Genomic DNA, 17681 nt, shown 5'->3' with positions numbered 1-17681 from the left:
AAATTTGGTAATACAGATATAAATTTCAAAAAAAAAAATTTTTTTAAAAAAAAAATGGCTGCTCCGTACAAAAAATTATCAATAAGAAAATTTGCAAAACCTGTTGATAGCAATACAAATGAGTCAAGATACTGGAAAGGATTTAAGGTGATTCTTTACTTGAACATGGAATAAACACGTTATTAACAAAAAATATTTTATTTTATTAATTCAAATAAATTAACATATACTTTATTTTCTAGACAAAAGTAAAATTGAAAGAAATTGCGTCCGTAACTTCAATTTGTTTCTCTCCTCTCGCACCATATAATTTCGCCGTAACGTCATCCACACATGTTCAAGTTTATTCTTCGAAAAATTATCAAGTAACGAAGTCAATATCAAGGTTTAATGACATCGCATATAGCGGGAATATTCGAAATGATAGTAAACTTCTTGTCGCTGGAGACGCTACTGGGTTGATTCAGGTATACATTTAATAATCATATTTTTCTTTTCTAATTTTCAATGATGTATTAATGTTAAGTAAATCCGTTTTGCATAGATTTTCGATATTAATAGCAGAGCAATATTAAGAACAATGAAAGGACATAAACTGTAAATTATGCGTGCATAATATTATTATAACCGAATTATAATTATAAAATGTTAACAATTTTTCATTAGTCCTGTGCAGATAACTAAATTTGCCCCTGTGAAAACACAAATTCTCTCTTGTTCAGATGATAAAACTGTTAAAATTTGGGATATATCCGGACAAGAACCGGTATCAGTTCTTGAAGGACACCAGGTTAGTATTTCTTTTCAACAAGTGATTTTTGAAATTAACTTACTAATTTAATTTAATAAATTAAAATAAAGGATTATGTACGAGCTGGTTTGATAAGCAACGATAATCCTCATTTAGTATTATCTGGTTCTTATGATCAAACAGTAAAACTTTGGGATTTGCGCACAAATACTTGTACTATGACTTTGACTCATGAAATGCCTGTGGAAGAAGTTTTAATATTTCCTAGTGGTGGAACAGTAATTTCAGCAGGTTTTTAAAAAAGGATTTTTTCCACTATATAAAAAGTCATTGACATTCTTACTTGTGACCTTAATATTTTAAGGTGGACCAATTATAAAGGTCTGGGATATTAATGGTGGAAGTCGAGTTGTTCATTCCATATCAAACCATCAAAAAACGGTTACTTCGATGTGCTTTAATTCAATACATTCTCGACTTCTTACTGGATCTTTAGATCACCACGTTAAAGTTTATGATACTAAAAATTTTGAAGTTGTGCATGATTTAACATATTCCGATCCAATTTTAAGCCTTGCAATTTCAGTAAGTCATTTATAGAGGCCTGAGGCCAGGGACGGTTCACAATAAGTTTGCATTTAATGAACCAGATAAAATTATGTCTCTAATTAAATATTAAACTCAGCCTGATGAAACACACATTGTAGCCGGGATGACATCTGGTTCTTTAACTGTACGAATCCGAAACGTAAAAACTGCGTCAAACCATGAAAAAAAACAACCAAAACCGGGCACTTATCAATACTTTATCCGTGGGTTTAATCACAGTGGAAATAAGGTATATCGGATAGTGAGACAAATATCCTTAAACGTTTTTTTTTTTATTTTTTTTTGTTAGGATTTTGACGTTATAATTTTTTTAAACAAGGACGATCATGTAATAGAAGCAAAGCGAAAGGAAAGATTAGCAAAGTATGATAAATACTTGAAGAACTTTCAATATTCGAACGCACTCGATGCTGTGTTAAGACCCGTGCGTATATGTATATTTGTGATTTTTGTATTTAATATATGGTCAATTCCTTAAGAAGTGTTTTTTACGCGATTTACAGAATACACTTCCAGTTTTAACGGTTTCGTTAATTCAAGAGCTCATACTTCGCGATGCTTTAGCAATAGCAATCGCCGGACGAGATGAAACCTCCTTGGCACCTTTAATCAAATTTGTGAATACTTGGATTACTGATCCAAAATATACAAGTCTCATGATTGATGTTTCGCAAGTTATATTAGGTATATTTCTTATACGTAATAATAGAATAACATTTTAAGCGTTTATACTAACATTTTGTTATTTTAGGACTGTATTCCCCGGTAATTGGGCAATCTTCGGAAATAACAAAGCTTATAAATATCTTGCATCAAAAAGTAAAGAATGAAATCTCATTACAAAAAGAGATTGCGAAAGTAATAGGTTCTGTAGAAATGATATTTGCTGGTGGTGCATTAAGAAATAAAACAAATCATCAAATAACCAAAAAATAAATTGACTTTTTAAGTTTACAAAAACAACGAAGAGTTCGGCGAGCATTGAATTACGTAATTGGTGTGAAAAAAAATATCGTTAGCGATCATAAATGGTGATTTGCAATCCCTGCGCAGCTGATTAGTAAAGTTGTCGTCTTATTTTCATGCCGTTGTATTTTTTTCACATTTAATGTTATTAACTATGTGAATCCGAATTTGAAAAACGAATTCATTATAAATAAATAGAAGATTGGATAGATTCATGTAAATTAGTATCTATATTCATATTTAGTCGAGCCTTCTGAAAATAAGTTATATATTAATCATTATTAACGGACATCAGATATGATAATCGGGCTATTAAATTGAAATAGGCAACTCCGAAAGAAATTTTGTTTATCGAAATATTTAAATGTTTATTTCATTTATATCTACTATTAAAGAAAAAATTTTCCTCATGAATAGATTTATAGGAATAAATCTGAAAAAATCATAATGCACCTCTCTAAGTCATAAGTTCACACTTAAAATATTAAGTATTTCTCAATATTGCAGGGAAGGTAATTACTGTTGGTGGTATTGGATGTATTTATGAAGATTAGATCTGGAAAGAAATAGAATTTTTTTTAATTCACGAAAATTCGGAATTTCATTTTTTAGGATTCATTTTCTGCTTAAACTCCATAGCTGTATCCAAAGTTGAAGTTTATATATTTTATGTATGTGTATCTTAACTTCTAAACTGGTACAAAAATCAAAATATAGAATATTTTTAATCATCAATTGACTAACTACCTCGATTAGATTTCAAAAATTTCCATACTGAAATAAATTCTATTAAAATGTATTCGCGACTTATTCAATTACTTAATAATGTTTTTGGCCACCGGGAAGAAGAACAAGCGTATACTCCTATCCTGAATCATGAAGGTTCTTCACAAGCAAGAGAAGACGTGCCTCCCAGAGATAATTATCGAATTGTGTATTTGACATTTTTATTACAGGGTGTTACCATGCTTTTGGGATGGAACGGTATAGAATAATGATATATGTAATTTTATAATTTAAGTGATTTTTATGATTATTTATTGTAAATTATTATTTGTTTCGGTAGTATTCATTACTGCTTCTGTATTCTTTCACGAAAGTTTTCGTGGTTCAGCATACGAAAATAACTTCCAAAACTACTTTTCCATTGTATTCACAAGTTTTAATTTTTTCTTTCTTGGGCTTGCCTTATATACTCATAATTTGGTAAGTAATTCCAATTATAGAATTAATACCTTATTTTAATTTTAATGTTAATTTTATCATCAAAAACTTCTTTATAATTACATTAGGAAAATATTCCTCGCCGAATAACCATAACGCTTATATTTATGGTATTAAAATTTTTATTAATTGCAATATCTACCCAATATGTTGAGTCGTTTGGCCCTACGTATTATTTCTATTTTGTTATCGCATTGATTGGTATCGCGGGTGTGACAACTGCGTTTCTTCAAAATGAAATATTCGCTCTCGTCTCTCAATTTTCACCTAATTATACTGTATCGGTCATGAGGTGAACCCAATATCTATAATTATCCTTCTCTTCTTTTTCTCCTTTTTTCTCTAAAGAAAAAAAATTCTTTTTTTTCATTTGATTCGAATATTTAGCGGTCAAGGTAACTTATGGAAATAATAATGTATCTTTTAATGAATGTAACATTTCTAAAACTTTGCTTTTTAATTAAGGTTTGGCCGGGTCTGCAGTTGCTATCTTTCAAATTCTCAGTGCTTTGGCCGCCCCACCATCAACAACATTTGACACGCTGGAAGAAAATGATTTGTCACGCAGTGCACTTTTATATTTTCTTTGTGCCTTTATAATTGTTATTTTGGCTTTAATATCTTTTTATTTTATTCTGATTCGCTCGCCTCTTTATCTACATCACAGAGAGCAAGCGCGAAGAGTAGAAACTATATGTGATATAAATTCAATTAGAGCAACATTTGATAATATCCGTATTCTCGTATTTGCAGTGGGATTTGTCTTCACTGTGACCCTGTCTGTTTATCCCTCAATAACTGCATATATCAAATCAACTGTTAAGGATGAAAACAAAAATAAATTCCGCCAAGATTATTTATTTATTCCTTTACATTTCTTGATATTTAACCTTGGAGATTTGCTCGGTCGATCTCTACCTTCTCTACAGTTCTTTATTATAACAGATTCTGTAAAACTTGCACGCATGTCGAGTGCACGTATTATATTTTTGCCACTTTTCTTAATGTGCAACGTGGATATTGGTTCAATTGGAATGAGAACCTTTCCATTATTTATTAACAGCGATTTAATATATTTCTTGATCTTGTTGCTGTTTGCAATAACTAATGGTTATATGGGTTCTTTAACAATGATGGCTGCACCACAAGTTGAAGGTGTTGCAAGAGACCTTGCTGGAACTATTATGTCATTTGGATTAGTTTTTGGATTAGTTCTTGGTTCTATCTTTTCTTTTCCAATGCTTGCGATCAGTTGTGGCTGCAATCCAATTGGGAAATAATTGGAAATACATTATAATATAAATAAATCTTTATACATGTATTTCATGTATTTAATTGTCATAGTTTTTTTTATCTTATATCTTACATATATCATATCATTAACTATTAACTTTGCATAGTATTAAAAAATGGGAAATTTAAAAATTTTTTTTTTTACAAATAAAGATTTTTTTTTTAAATTATAGGAAAAATACAATTCATTAATTTTAAACCTATCATTTGTTTTTCTCAAAGGCCTCCACAACTTCGGGAGTAGGACTAGCTCCTTTTGACATTAAAAATTCAGCCATCTTCCAATTTTTCTTTTCCACGGCAACCTTCAACGCAATTGAATCAGCTTTTACATCTTCATTATTTAACAATAATTTAACCATATCGAAATCATTTGATTTTGAAGCCACTGTCAAAGCCATATTATCTTTGATATCAGCTTTAGCGCCAAAAGATATTAGAAGTTCTGCCATTTTGAGTCGTCCGAGCTGAGCAGATTTGATGATTGGATATCCATCAGGTTCATTAGGGGAAGCACCACGATCGAGAAGAATCTTTACTAATTCATAATATACATTATTCGGATCGGGAACGCTAAAAAACCATTGGGGAATTGGGCGACCTTTATATGGAATTACTTTATCTAAAGTTTCGCCTCTTTTGCATTTAGATTGATAATAGATCGAATCTAATTGATATAAAATGTTTTTATTAAAGAACCTCCATTTTAATCCACGATATAATGCTTTAGGACAATCATGATTAAACTTATTTAAAAGCCATTGAGTTTTCACACTTGTTTGAGAATTTGCAATATAATGAAACAAACGTGATACAGAAGCAAATGCTGGATTGCATGAAAATATAAAAATTTGTTGAAGTACTTCGAATGGAAGCTGTTGTATCTTTAAATTATTATTCGCCATTTATTTGAAGTGTAAACTGACTATAAAATAAGATGAATAACTTCTAGAACTTTTGCAATCGCAAAGTTTGAACTTTTATATATTTATAGAAATGTGCAAAGGGAGAGTCATCTGATTATCTGATTTGCTAATTATGGGAATTATTGAAACAATATTTAGAGATTACGGAAATTTCCCGGATCATCTTTCAATGAAAATTTTTGCTCTTTTAAGCAGCTCATTAAGATGCAAAGGATTGTGTACATTGTGTACATTAAATGAATGGCTGATCATTATCACGTGGATTATTTCTAAAGTGGAACTATTGTGACTTTCAACTTCTCGCTTTCAAGAATGGGTAAAAAACCTTTTATTGATCGTAAGAACGCAAAATACTTTCAAGTAGTTCATAGATCACAAAGAGATCCATTGATAAATGACAATGAAGCGTCTTCTAGAGTATTAGTTGAAGTTGTTCCATCGAATTTGAGGGTAACATTATTTTTTATTTCTACAAATTGAAGAAACTTATGTTGAAAAGCAGATATTTTTTTCTTTCCTTTTCCTTTTTTTTAAAAAAAATCCTTAATCACATTTGTAATTAATCTTTATTTAAATAAAACAATTTATATACATTTTTGAAAAAAATTCAATATAAAATATTTTGGTATTGTCTTTTTAAATAGGGTAAGAGCAAACAAATTGTCGAACATAATGATTTTGATGATTATCAAAGAAGACAAAAGGAAATTGAAAGGTTTTCCTTCATTTTTTCATTATTATATTCTTGCACACACATATATTAACTAAACAAATGATAAATAAAGTCGGGTTGGACAAGCAGCATTATATGGAGTATACTTTGATGATACAGAATATGATTATCTTCAGCATTTAAAACAAATTGGTGAAAATGAAGGTGAAGCAGTATTTGTTGATGCTTCAAAGAAAGAAAAGAAGACAGTCGGAAACTTTGAATTAAAAAAGAGTTTAAAATCAGATGATAATAAAGTAAGATGATAAAGAATTTTTTAACATTTCTTTTCCTTATAAAGAATATGATTTTATCGATTTTATCGGATTATGATGAGCATTATTAAAATGATATTTGAATGAAATATGTGAATTTATATATCTTTTTAACCAATTGTTCCTACTGAGTCAGAGTGAAAAATCATTAAAATTCAATTCTACATTTAAGTAAAAGTTTAGTTATAAATTTCTAACATACTTATTTGGAATATATTAAGGATGTTCTGGTTTCTTCCAAGAAAGATCGAAAAGTTAAAATATCATTGCCAGAAGAAGTTCTGCCATCAAAAGAAGAATTACCAGTGGGATTTTTAAATCAATCAGCAATTCCCGAAGGTATTTAACTTGCTCATTTAATTAAAGATACCGTTAATCTAAGAATAAAAATTTTTAATAGATATACAGGGGTTTCAGCCTGATATGGATCCAAAACTTCGGGAAACGTTGGAAGCACTTGAAGATGGTGCATATATAAATGATGATTTAGATGATGATTTCTTTGCAGCTTTAAATGCTGAAGATATCGAATTCTATGAAGAGGAAGAAGAAGATTCTGAACATGATGAAAAAGAAGCTGAAAATTGGGAACTAGAATATAAAAAATTCAGGAAAAATAAAAATCGTGAAAAAGAAAGTGATGATGATGATGATGATGATGATGATAAGAGATCAAGAACAACTGGTGGTTATTCAATGACAAGTTCTATTATGTTTAGAAATGATAAACTTCGTTTATTGGATGAGCAATTTGAAAAGGTATAAAATTAAAAATTTATTAATTATTATTAACAGTAACGATAATAAAAATATATTTCTTTTAATTGATATAGATTTCAAAAGAATATATAGATGATGATGATGAATCTGATGACGAATCAACATCTTCGCAGATACGTCAAGATTTTTCACAAATTCTTGATGAATTTCTTGACAAGTATGAAATTAACGGTCGTAAAGTTGTACAAAAATTGGAAGGCGATAATGCACAAGACCAGTTAGAAACCATAAGACAAGGTTTAGGAAAAGTAATCGTTAATGATGATAATTCAAGTCAAAATGAAACAATTAAAGAAGAGAAAAGGGGAGATATTTTTGTCCATGTTGACAGTGAGGAAAAAGATGAAGGTCAAAATTGGGATTGTCAATCTATATTGAGTAAGTAGGAAGAGTCTTTTCTTGTACAAACACCTCTAAAATTTTTAATAATATATATATATATGTATATAAAATATAAGGCACGTATTCAAATCTTGAAAATCATCCTACTTTAATAAGAGAGAAGTCTCGCAAAAAGAGTCAGAAGATTAATATAAATCAAAAGACTGGTTTGCCTATAGTTAAATTGTCTACTGAGAACAAAACAGATGAGGAAGAGGAGGAGGAAAGGGACAAAGGAATTGAGAAACAAGAAAAAGAAGAAAATGAAAAAGGTAAATAAAATGATTTCTTACTATTTAGAACATATTTTAAAATGTATATTCTAAAATCATTTACTTTATATTGTAGTAAACTTCGGCAAAGCAAGATCAAAAAATGAACCAAAAGAAGAAAAGAAATTACGTAAACAGAATATCAAGTCTGAAAGAAAGGTAAAACTCATTGACTTATTTTTGAATTATTGTTAATCTTCTAGCCCAAACTAATTTTGAATTTTTTTTTAAAAGAAACGTCGAACTGAGAAAAAGTCACTTAAACAAGCTTTTGCTAAAGAGCACACGAAGCAAAACAAAATTTCGCACAATATATCAAAAAATCATCTTGATGCCATTCATTTAGATTAAACGTTATCTATTGCTATATTTCGAGCTTGAAAATTTTTTGTCATCCATGTTCAAATTTATTTACTTTTAATCTTGAATTACTAAAATTGCAAAAAAAAAAACTAGCTGGTTAAACCACTATAAATTTTGTAAATTACTGTGTTCATTTAGGTTTCACAAATTATGATCGAATTTACATCAAAATTACATAGCACTTCGAATCTTTAATTCTTAATTTTTCTCAAAAGCATGCCTGTACCAACAGGAAATCGAGCATCACAACCGCACTTAACAGAAACCTCACTTCCTTTCCCTCCGCTCACGGAACAACATATTCTTAATTGTACGTTTTCTTCCTGGTACAATAACTTTCGGCGTGTCAGTATAAAGTCAAAAATAATTAAACCGTTGCCAGAAGAATTTGTCGAATACTTACATGCTGATGGAGTTTTTCTCCCTGAACAAAAGTAAATGTTAACAAATGTATATAATTTTAAATTTTTAGAAAAATTGACTTTATTATTTATCTAGTTATCTTGAAGGAAGTCACCTGAGAGAAATTAGTGATAATGATGATGATGATTTCAATGCTAATGAAACGGATATCGATGAAGATGATGAAAATGTATGCATTTTTAGCTTGAATAAACTCTTATATCATTTAATTCTTTTATCTAATATCTATATTGTGAACCGATTAAGCAACCACTTCCAAGTTTTCCAGATTTGGAACAGCAGATTTGGGATATAATTGATGAATTTGATGGGTCAGTTTTTCCAAAACTCAATTGGAGCTCTCCCAGGGTAATTAATATTATACACTTCATTTATAATGACATATTTCGTTAACTTTTTTTTTTTTTGGTTTAGGATGCCACATGGATTTCAGCTACTAACACACTCAAATGTAATTCACCTTCTGACATATTTCTTCTCCTTAAATCATCCGATTTTATTGCTCATGATCTTGATCATGCATTTGATGATTGTTATTATGATAATCAAAGTGATAGTAGGAGACATCGACCAAATGAATTTGAGTTGGTGTTGAGAAAATGGTATGATGTGGCTCCTTCCATGGAATTTCGATGTTTTGTAAAAGAGGAAGAATTAGTTGGTAAGCGCGTATTTGATTTAATATGAAAGGTGTGTCAATTTCGTGCAATTAATATGATTTTAGTAAAGACACACAAACTCACTTTCAATTACTAATATATTTTCATAATTGTCCCTTAAAAATTCAAGCCATATCACAGCGGGATGTCAATTATTACTCTTTTTTGAATGACATAAAAGAAGAATTGGAAACGAAGATTATTCAATTTTTTGAAACTCACGTACAAAATAAATTTTTTAATCGAGATTGTATGTATAAAATTTATACACTTTTAATATCTGTTATAAACTAATCATTTATTATCATTTCAGATGTTTTTGATGTATATGTGACACGGAATAGAGAGAGAGTTTGGTTGATTGATTTCAATCCTTTTGGACCTATGACGGATGGTCTTATGTATACTTGGGAAGAAATTCTGACAGGTTTGTTCAGTGAGATATTAGTTCACTCAATTAATTCTTGTAACTGAAATTCTTTCACATAAATTAAGCAACTGGGCCACCATCATTTCGACTTATCACTTCTCAAACTGAGGCCAGTCAATCACGTAGTCGACCATTTGCTGTAAATCGCTACCCGCGAGAAATTTTCGATTTATCGCAAGGACAAACTATTGCAGAATTTGCTGAACAATTTCAACGTGAATTGGCAATTGCTGTATCTAGCAGTGATGAAGAAGAAAATGATAATGAAGATAATGTTTAGTTTTACCAACAGTTTTAATCATTAGACGATAAAAAAGAAATTCTTGAATATATAAAGTTATTTATATAATATTTTATTTAGATTCTAAATAGGGCAAGTCCTTAAGTGCTTTGGTATAAAAAAATTTAAGGAAATAGTTAAATAACAGATAATAAATTTATATTTTGACATGTCTATGCATAAAATTTTTTTATTCTATTAAAACTTGTATGCCAAATGATCATAAGCTATATTAATTATAGTTTGAAGAAAATTTATCAAGAAAAAAATATCGTGTACCACATGTTACCTGTTATATAATTTATCTATTTGATCTAAATATTCTTTATAACCTTTAAAAAATAATTTTTGTTTATGTGATTCATAACAAACAGATATGAGACCAAAATGAGAAGTATTGTCATTTTCCCAAACGTCCCATATACCGGCTTCAATTTTACACAAAGCAGCGCCTTCGGGTAATCCTTTTTGATGTTTACATTTATCTGGTGAACAATCATGATGAGGATGTACTTGGGAATATTTTGGACATATTCCATCATTTTCATACCATTTATACATTTCTTCATATGAAATTGGTGGATCTGGTGTATTTTCAGGAAATTTGAAACTTCCAGTATATTTGGAGAGAAAGTAAATTGGAATTGGAAGAGAAAATGAAAATTTCGGTTGATGATAGTTTGTTACATGATCTTCACACGTCTAAAAGAAATAATAGATAAGATAAATTAAAATACTTTTTTTTTTTTAAAAAAAAAAAAATTTGTTAGTAATATTTGTTATTATTATATTTTTAAACTTACAATAGACGCGACATAAGTCCTATAAAATGTTTTTTCGAAAGTTTTACTTGTAACATTAAGTTCTTTCATAGCATGTATAGTCATATCATAAGGAGCGTTATCTACACAATTAAACCAAGGGCTTTTATACAAACATTGTAATAAACCATATGTTAAACACAATGAATTTGCCGTTTCTTGCATCAATTCATTCTTTTCTTCTATTAAAGTGTTGGTAGCTTTTTTGATATTCCAAGGTAATAATGAAGAAAAATCCCAATTTTTACGAAAACTTAAATTCCAATGATCTACATTAAAATCATAAGTTATACTTTTTAACCATTTAATATCTAAATACTCATAAATATGAACGAGTCTACCAAGCCATGCACCGAAAGAGAAAGGACGAACTTTTCCAGTTGAATCAGTTGTGGCTCCTAAAAGATATACACTTTGGCTTCCTATATAAAATTTTAAAACGTGTTATATTATAAATATCATTTGGAATCCCTTTTTTTGAATTGAATTGAATTGATCACCTTTTAATGGAGAAGATACTGCAGTAAGAGAAAGTATCATATCAGGATGTGGATTAAGGTAATTGGGAAAAATGTCACTAGCCAATAACTGTTGGAGTTTCCAAATGGTTACACCACCCTATAATTATAATAAAAATGAGTAATTAAATCAACGAAAAAAACAGCAATTAAATAAAAAGTATTTTTTTTTTTTTTATAATCATACAAGAGAATGGCCAAGAAAATGTAATGGTTTGGACGCGCTCCATTCCGGATATAACCCTAAAAAAATTTTAAGATACAAATGTTTAAGAATTTTGAAGTCACGTGAATATATCTTACATAATCACTTAATAAACAATATTTTTTTGAACCTGGGTATTCACGACCATAACGAGAATGACCATATTTTTTAGAATGTTCTTCACCATAATCAACTTCGATTATTAATATAAAAAAAGATTTTAGTAATTTTTAACAGAAAACAATATATTTGTGGACTTATTTTTCCGATAATTAATAAATACCTCTTCCACCTTTAATTTGATAAAAAATTTCGATGGCTCTATCGTGTAAAGAACTTACACAACCAGGAGTAATATAAATACATCGTCTATTTTTTAATTTTTGATTTTTATTATTTCTATCATCGGAAGAAGAAAATATTTTTTCAAGTGGACCCCAATAAGCAGGTTTTCCAGGACCTAAAAATCCTTCAACGAAAACTACTGGAGTTGGTTCAACAAATGTTTCATCTTCATTCATATTTAATGATCTAACAAGATCATGTTCCGTTTCTGTTAGTTTATATTGAATCAATTCATTATCAAAAAGTTCTGGCGGCATTTTGTAGTTTTTGATTTTTAAAGATTAATAATAATTTTATTTACAAAATTTAATGTAAACAATGAGATTTTTTTGGGGAGGAAAACAAGATATCTTTTTATATTGTCGAGGGAAGTTTAATAATTAAATTGTTACAATAAATTATGCATTAACTAATTTTACACAACTGGATTAAATTATCCATTTAAAGATTAGTATATAATTAATCAAGTAAACTTGTCACTTCATCACGTGTATTTGTTTTGTTGTTTATTAATTGTGGTCAAAAAAATTATTGATGTTTGATGAAATTTCCCGTTGTGCGAAAGTTAAGCGTATTATACGTTTCTTTTTGACAAAGATTTAGCGCGATGATTACGCAATTTATTTTTTTTCGATACCAGATCACACGATGATCGTTCTCTTACTCTTTATAGCATTTTAAAATTTAAATTATTTTATATTGAACCTAAATTTAGAATAACTTTTGTAGCCTGCGGGGTTCCGTGAACCATGTTTCAAAAAGAACGTACCACGAAATAATAAAATCACATGATTTGCCAGAAACAAATTTTACATCGTATGATCGTAATTACGACAGAGTATTTATGGTTTCGGATATGCTAAAGTTAAAATTTAAAGGTTTAAAGACTTTCTTATTCGGCCAAATATTAAATTACTAAACAGATTTAAATCTTATTATTCCACTTTTTTTTTATATCCAAATTACTCGAATTGGTAAAGTAACTTAAGAAGAATTGGTAAATAATAGGCGATTTTCAAATATTAGACAATTACTAAAAAGGAAAAAATCAAAGGAAATATGGAAAAATTATTTTAAACTAATTTTTAGTTTCGCTGTTATCCTTCTTTGTAGTGGTTTTTTTATAAAAATTCCCTTTCTAAATAATATAATATAATATATATATTATATTATACAAGAGTTAACCAGACTAACCTCATACAAATCGTTCCGTAAAAATTGTAGTTTTATAGGCAGAAAAAATATATGTTACACAAATCTTTGCCTTGTTTAGTATTTGAATGCGTCCGATCTCCACAACTAATTTATCTCTACTACCATTAAATATTCTCGATATGCCTTATATCTGTTCATATATAATTTCGTTCGCGCTGAAAATACTTTAAGAAATGTGTGATTGTTATTTTTGATATTTTTGAAAATAAATAAAATAAATATACTATTATAAATTTTTTATATTATGATTAGTGAAATAGTAACTATTGTATTAATCACTTGATGCGATATTTTCGATATTTCCTTAACTTTGTTTTAATATAAAACTCGTGATATTCTTCTTTTAGAGGTATATAATTATCTACTCTCCTCTCTTTTGTAATCATAATTATATTTCTTGTTAAAAAATGTAAAAAGTTAAGTTGATCTAATTTCATATCGATAATCGTGCACGTGTCATACTTAACATGGCTGACAGTCTCCGATTCGTTGTATGAATTTAATTCACCGTCTCACAAGTTACCTGCAATTCGATACAATGTCCATATAAACTTAGCTAAGCCACTAAATTTGATTTATAGATATGCCCGTCAGATATAAAATATAATTTTTTCATTATAAATTATGAACCGTTCTATCTTAATATTTAGTTTTGAATTTTTCCTTTATTTTCCTCTCTCCTATGAACCACGGAAGTGAAATAACCAAAATGCCGGCTTCAAAGTCTCGCAAAGCTCCTGAGAGGCCGACAACACGAGCTTCAACAAAAACAGCACATACTAACGGTATAAGAATTAAAAAGTTTTTATTACAAAAAAAAACTCCCTTTAATAACCCTTAACCTTTTACTCTTTTTTTCGTTAAAGGTGACTATGCGGTTAAGCAACGTTTGAGGTCCTATCCTAACGCTGTTACACCTTCGTCTACTGGTTCCCCTTCAACGACGCGTGCAAGTTCTGTTGAATCCGCGCGGGAAGCAACTCACCGTAAAGCTTCTTCACGAACAAGCACCCGCTCTTGCCACAACAATAAAAGCGATGGTGTTATGACTCGACGCTCTATATTACAAAAGGAACATATGGGTAATATTCGTTGAACTTATTGTTTTGTAAGCATTTTTAGTTTATTAACATAATATTATAATTCATATGTACAGAAGATACTGAAATTCTTTTCGACAGTCATTCCTCAGATGACGAGGACGCCATAAACTTGAAACGCACCTATAGAACTCAAAAGCGGCGTGCGGACGAAATTGTTATTCAATTCAAGTCACTAAAAGAAAGGTAAAAAAAAAGAAAATTCTCTCTTTAAACACATAGTTCAGACAATACATAAATATGTACGTTTATTTAAAACTTTTTTTTTTATCATATAGGGTATATTTTTCAAGGTTAAATGATCTCGACGAAGAGAATAGCGCAATTCAAGAAGGTCTTCATCCAACATTATCAAAACAGATGGATGATATTGAAGAGAAACATAGGGCTCTTACATTAAGAGCCGAAAAACGCCGGGACCACCATAAAAATGCAATAGAAACTGTATTCGCTGCACAGGAAAAACAGATACGGGACGAATTTTTGGTAAGTATTTTTAAGTCACAACCAGTATTCTTTGTATAATTTAGTATTTTATTCTTATATTTTATATAATGTAGAACGACAGACATAGACTGAGGACAATGATGATAGAAGAGCTAGAAATGAAAAAAAGTCAACTTAAGAGGGAGTATTATAAGAGTAAGTATTTCTTTTTTTTTTCGTAAAATTAATGTTGCTCTTGTGTCTATTTCATTTTTAAAATCTTTTTGCTCCTATTTAACGTCAGAACCTGAGGATAATCTACTGGATTTGGTGATGAAAAAAATAGAAGGAACACCATTCGATCCAAATTATAAAGTAGTTAATAAAGGATCAGATGTTCGTATATCTTCACCGGTTTATAGCAGATTACAAAATGGCCAACCACGTTCACCGAAAACTAATATTGACATTCAATATAGTCAATTATTCAATTTAAATATCCTTTATTATCATAACCCATTCTTTAATCTAATAAATTCTATTTGTTGTTTGCAATTATCCTTAACCATTATTTTGCTATTTCTATACGTTTCCATCCGACAGGGACCAATGAAGAAGAAATGGCAGAGGATTTAATGGCAATGCAATTGCGGAAACCAATAAGACCGCAACTACCGCCACCACAGCCACTACAAATTTCTTCATCTTCCCAGTTTCATCCCATGGCTTCACACCCTAACATAATTCCACCTACTTCCAGTGTTAGTATCTCCTCCTCTCGACGGAAAAAAGAACCTCGAGCAAAACGAATTCGTCGAAGTTCTAACCGAGAAAGTGTTTCGGAAACACGTAGGGAAACGCCTATTATTTTAGCACCCAAAGAGTTTCCTAAGGCTTCTTTAAGAGAGTTGTCCAAAGTTCCTAAAACGGTTCATAGCAGTGAGTTACCCAAAGAGTTACCCAGAATATTATCATCAAAAGAAGTCAGTTTGTACAGAGAGGCTCCCAGGGAACAAGTAATTCGGGAAGTGATTAGAGAACGACCTAGGGAACCACTACGAGAGGGTTCAAAAGATTTATCTATAGATACATCGAAAAATCCTATTCTTGATCGATGGCTTGCTGAAGGCACAGAAGATAATGATTCAGATCAATAATATAATCGTTATCATAACATTTGTTATATATATATAAATAATAATAATAATAGAATATAATAATTTAGGAAATAAATTGGACTTTGGAGAAGAGGTAATAATACATCATCTTTTTCAGTTAGGGATTAAATATAGAAGATATATTATAATCGTATTCGCTTTCACAAGACAAAAAAAAACCCAAAAAAAAAATGTTTGGATCTGTAATATTATGCTTGAAAAGACAAATATGTGTCTTTTTTGTAGGGAGGGTTAAATAATATTTGTATTTTATATGTTTTCTTTTGCACAACTGCAAAGCTATTATTTTATTGTTTTTTTTTTTTGTTTGGATACTAGCATATATGCCATATATACATGGAAATGACAGGTTTTGGAAATGACTGATTTTGGAAATGAATTTCTGTTACCCAGTACACGGATAAACTGGTAATAGTACTAAAAATACTATTGTTGCTGATAATCACATGATGTTGTCCATCAAGCATAGCATAAAAAAATTTAACTTTTATCCACTATAGTAGTCACCTTTTGTATAATCCTACTTTTCCTCAGATTACTAAAAAAAAATATTAAATTTATATATGATCACGAATTAGAAATTATAAGAAATATGAACAGTATTTATAATTATAGTCAAAACTATAATTTTAATACAGTATTATAATTTTAATTGCAAAATACAAGCTATATAAAAAATTAATTATTTATGCAGATTCTAATATGATTATTTAATAAATTATTATATACAGATGGTTTAATACTTAAATTATTGAATAATATTTGGATTTTATTATAAAGTTATGTAAATAGTTTCTATTAACTGGAATATTTAATATATGTAAATTATAAATATTTTTCATTTTTATATAAGTTTTATTTAATTTTTATCAAAAATATATTATTTAAAGTAATAATTGAATAAATAAATTTAGTAATTTATTAAGTATTTATTTTAATATAATATTATAATATTAGGTAAAATTATGTTGATACTTATATTAAATTTACTTAATTTTAATTATAAAAAAATAAGTATATTTACTGTAACTAGACTAAACTAATATATATTAAATGTTTAAAAATATGCAAAAACTTATAATAAAATTTTAATTAGAATTTTAAATTATTTATATTACTTTATATTGTATTTTAGTAAATATTAAAGCTAAAAATAAAATTATAATATATAGGATCTAAATATATAATATAAAGATTATAAAATTTTCTATATATAATTTAGTGTTTGAAATTGTATATTTAAATATATTTGAATATTTATATTAATTTAAAAAGTGTATTTAAATATAATGTTAATAATTTTATTTGAATAATAACAACAAATTTATCTGAACGAATAATTATATAGTTTATTCAAATAAATTAAATAAATTAATACATAAACTTAAATTTTTAATTTATTTATTAATTATTTACAATATTACAAAAATTAAAATTCAAGTAGAAAGAAAATAATCAAAATATTATCTAATACATTTATATTTTACTTTAAAAAAAGCATTTGTTCAATTAAATTAATTAATATTTAT

The 17681-nt window shown here is 28.6% G+C and overlaps 7 protein-coding genes across 10 annotated transcripts; 5 read left to right on the top strand and 2 right to left on the bottom strand.

Moving 5' to 3' along the window:
* Positions 1–54: 54 nt before the first annotated feature.
* OCT59_016579 (uncharacterized protein) lies at positions 55–2762 on the top strand (the record flags this gene model as incomplete). Its single annotated transcript, XM_025313085.2, has 10 exons — positions 55–147; positions 243–467; positions 545–597; positions 667–790; positions 862–1042; positions 1116–1336; positions 1437–1589; positions 1680–1784; positions 1864–2044; positions 2112–2762. The coding sequence occupies 10 exons, from the start codon at positions 55–57 to the stop codon at positions 2294–2296; spliced, it is 1521 nt and encodes a 506-aa protein (XP_025188103.1). The 3' UTR covers positions 2297–2762.
* OCT59_016578 (uncharacterized protein) lies at positions 2681–5044 on the top strand (the record flags this gene model as incomplete). 3 transcript variants are annotated; one of them, XM_066145790.1, is made up of 7 exons in its annotated part: positions 2681–2838; positions 2939–2997; positions 3083–3310; positions 3393–3532; positions 3619–3842; positions 3938–3945; positions 4016–5044. In XM_066145790.1, the coding sequence occupies 5 exons, from the start codon at positions 3121–3123 to the stop codon at positions 4828–4830; spliced, it is 1377 nt and encodes a 458-aa protein (XP_066003538.1). In that variant the 3' UTR covers positions 4831–5044. The 3 variants fall into 3 exon arrangements, with proteins under 3 accessions (XP_066003538.1, XP_066003537.1, XP_066003539.1); XM_066145789.1 differs by lacking the exons at positions 2681–2838; positions 2939–2997 and having other exon boundaries at positions 3077–3329; positions 3427–3532; XM_066145791.1 differs by lacking the exons at positions 2681–2838; positions 2939–2997; positions 3083–3310 and having other exon boundaries at positions 3356–3532.
* OCT59_016577 (uncharacterized protein) lies at positions 4172–5861 on the bottom strand. Its single transcript, XM_025313089.2, has one exon. It carries the CDS (start codon positions 5746–5748, stop codon positions 5047–5049), a length of 702 nt encoding a protein of 233 aa, XP_025188107.1. The 5' UTR covers positions 5749–5861; the 3' UTR covers positions 4172–5046.
* A 202-nt stretch (positions 5862–6063) lies between these two features.
* On the top strand, positions 6064–8670 carry OCT59_016576 (uncharacterized protein). The gene is made up of 9 exons (XM_025309916.2): positions 6064–6219; positions 6414–6484; positions 6555–6738; positions 6978–7095; positions 7157–7515; positions 7590–7914; positions 7995–8189; positions 8266–8348; positions 8424–8670. The coding sequence occupies exons 1-9, from the start codon at positions 6082–6084 to the stop codon at positions 8538–8540; spliced, it is 1590 nt and encodes a 529-aa protein (XP_025188108.1). The 5' UTR covers positions 6064–6081; the 3' UTR covers positions 8541–8670.
* Positions 8671–8768: 98 nt separating this feature from the next.
* Positions 8769–10519, top strand: OCT59_016575 (uncharacterized protein; the record flags this gene model as incomplete). 2 transcript variants are annotated; one of them, XM_066145788.1, is made up of 7 exons in its annotated part: positions 8769–8986; positions 9051–9144; positions 9222–9323; positions 9390–9636; positions 9765–9884; positions 9948–10061; positions 10130–10344. In XM_066145788.1, 7 exons carry the CDS (start codon positions 8769–8771, stop codon positions 10342–10344), a joined length of 1110 nt encoding a protein of 369 aa, XP_066003536.1. The 2 variants fall into 2 exon arrangements, with proteins under 2 accessions (XP_066003536.1, XP_066003535.1); XM_066145787.1 differs by lacking the exons at positions 8769–8986; positions 9051–9144; positions 9222–9323; positions 9390–9636 and adding an exon at positions 9659–9665 and having other exon boundaries at positions 10130–10519.
* OCT59_016574 (uncharacterized protein) lies at positions 10431–12490 on the bottom strand (the record flags this gene model as incomplete). The annotated part of the gene is made up of 6 exons (XM_025313090.2): positions 10431–11046; positions 11148–11587; positions 11666–11783; positions 11871–11926; positions 12019–12081; positions 12172–12490. 6 exons carry the CDS (start codon positions 12488–12490, stop codon positions 10630–10632), a joined length of 1413 nt encoding a protein of 470 aa, XP_025188110.1. The 3' UTR covers positions 10431–10629.
* A 1589-nt stretch (positions 12491–14079) lies between these two features.
* OCT59_016573 (uncharacterized protein) lies at positions 14080–16897 on the top strand. The gene is made up of 7 exons (XM_025313091.2): positions 14080–14233; positions 14315–14530; positions 14605–14734; positions 14827–15034; positions 15109–15190; positions 15279–15470; positions 15563–16897. The coding sequence occupies exons 1-7, from the start codon at positions 14131–14133 to the stop codon at positions 16129–16131; spliced, it is 1500 nt and encodes a 499-aa protein (XP_025188111.1). The 5' UTR covers positions 14080–14130; the 3' UTR covers positions 16132–16897.
* Positions 16898–17681: the final 784 nt, after the last annotated feature.

Source organism: Rhizophagus irregularis, chromosome 25 (genome assembly GCF_026210795.1).
Source record: "Rhizophagus irregularis chromosome 25, complete sequence".
Classification (NCBI taxonomy): Eukaryota; Fungi; Glomeromycota; class Glomeromycetes; order Glomerales; family Glomeraceae; genus Rhizophagus; species Rhizophagus irregularis.
The sequence above is the reverse complement of the archived record's forward strand: the minus strand, read 5'-3'. Positions and strand labels throughout refer to the sequence as shown.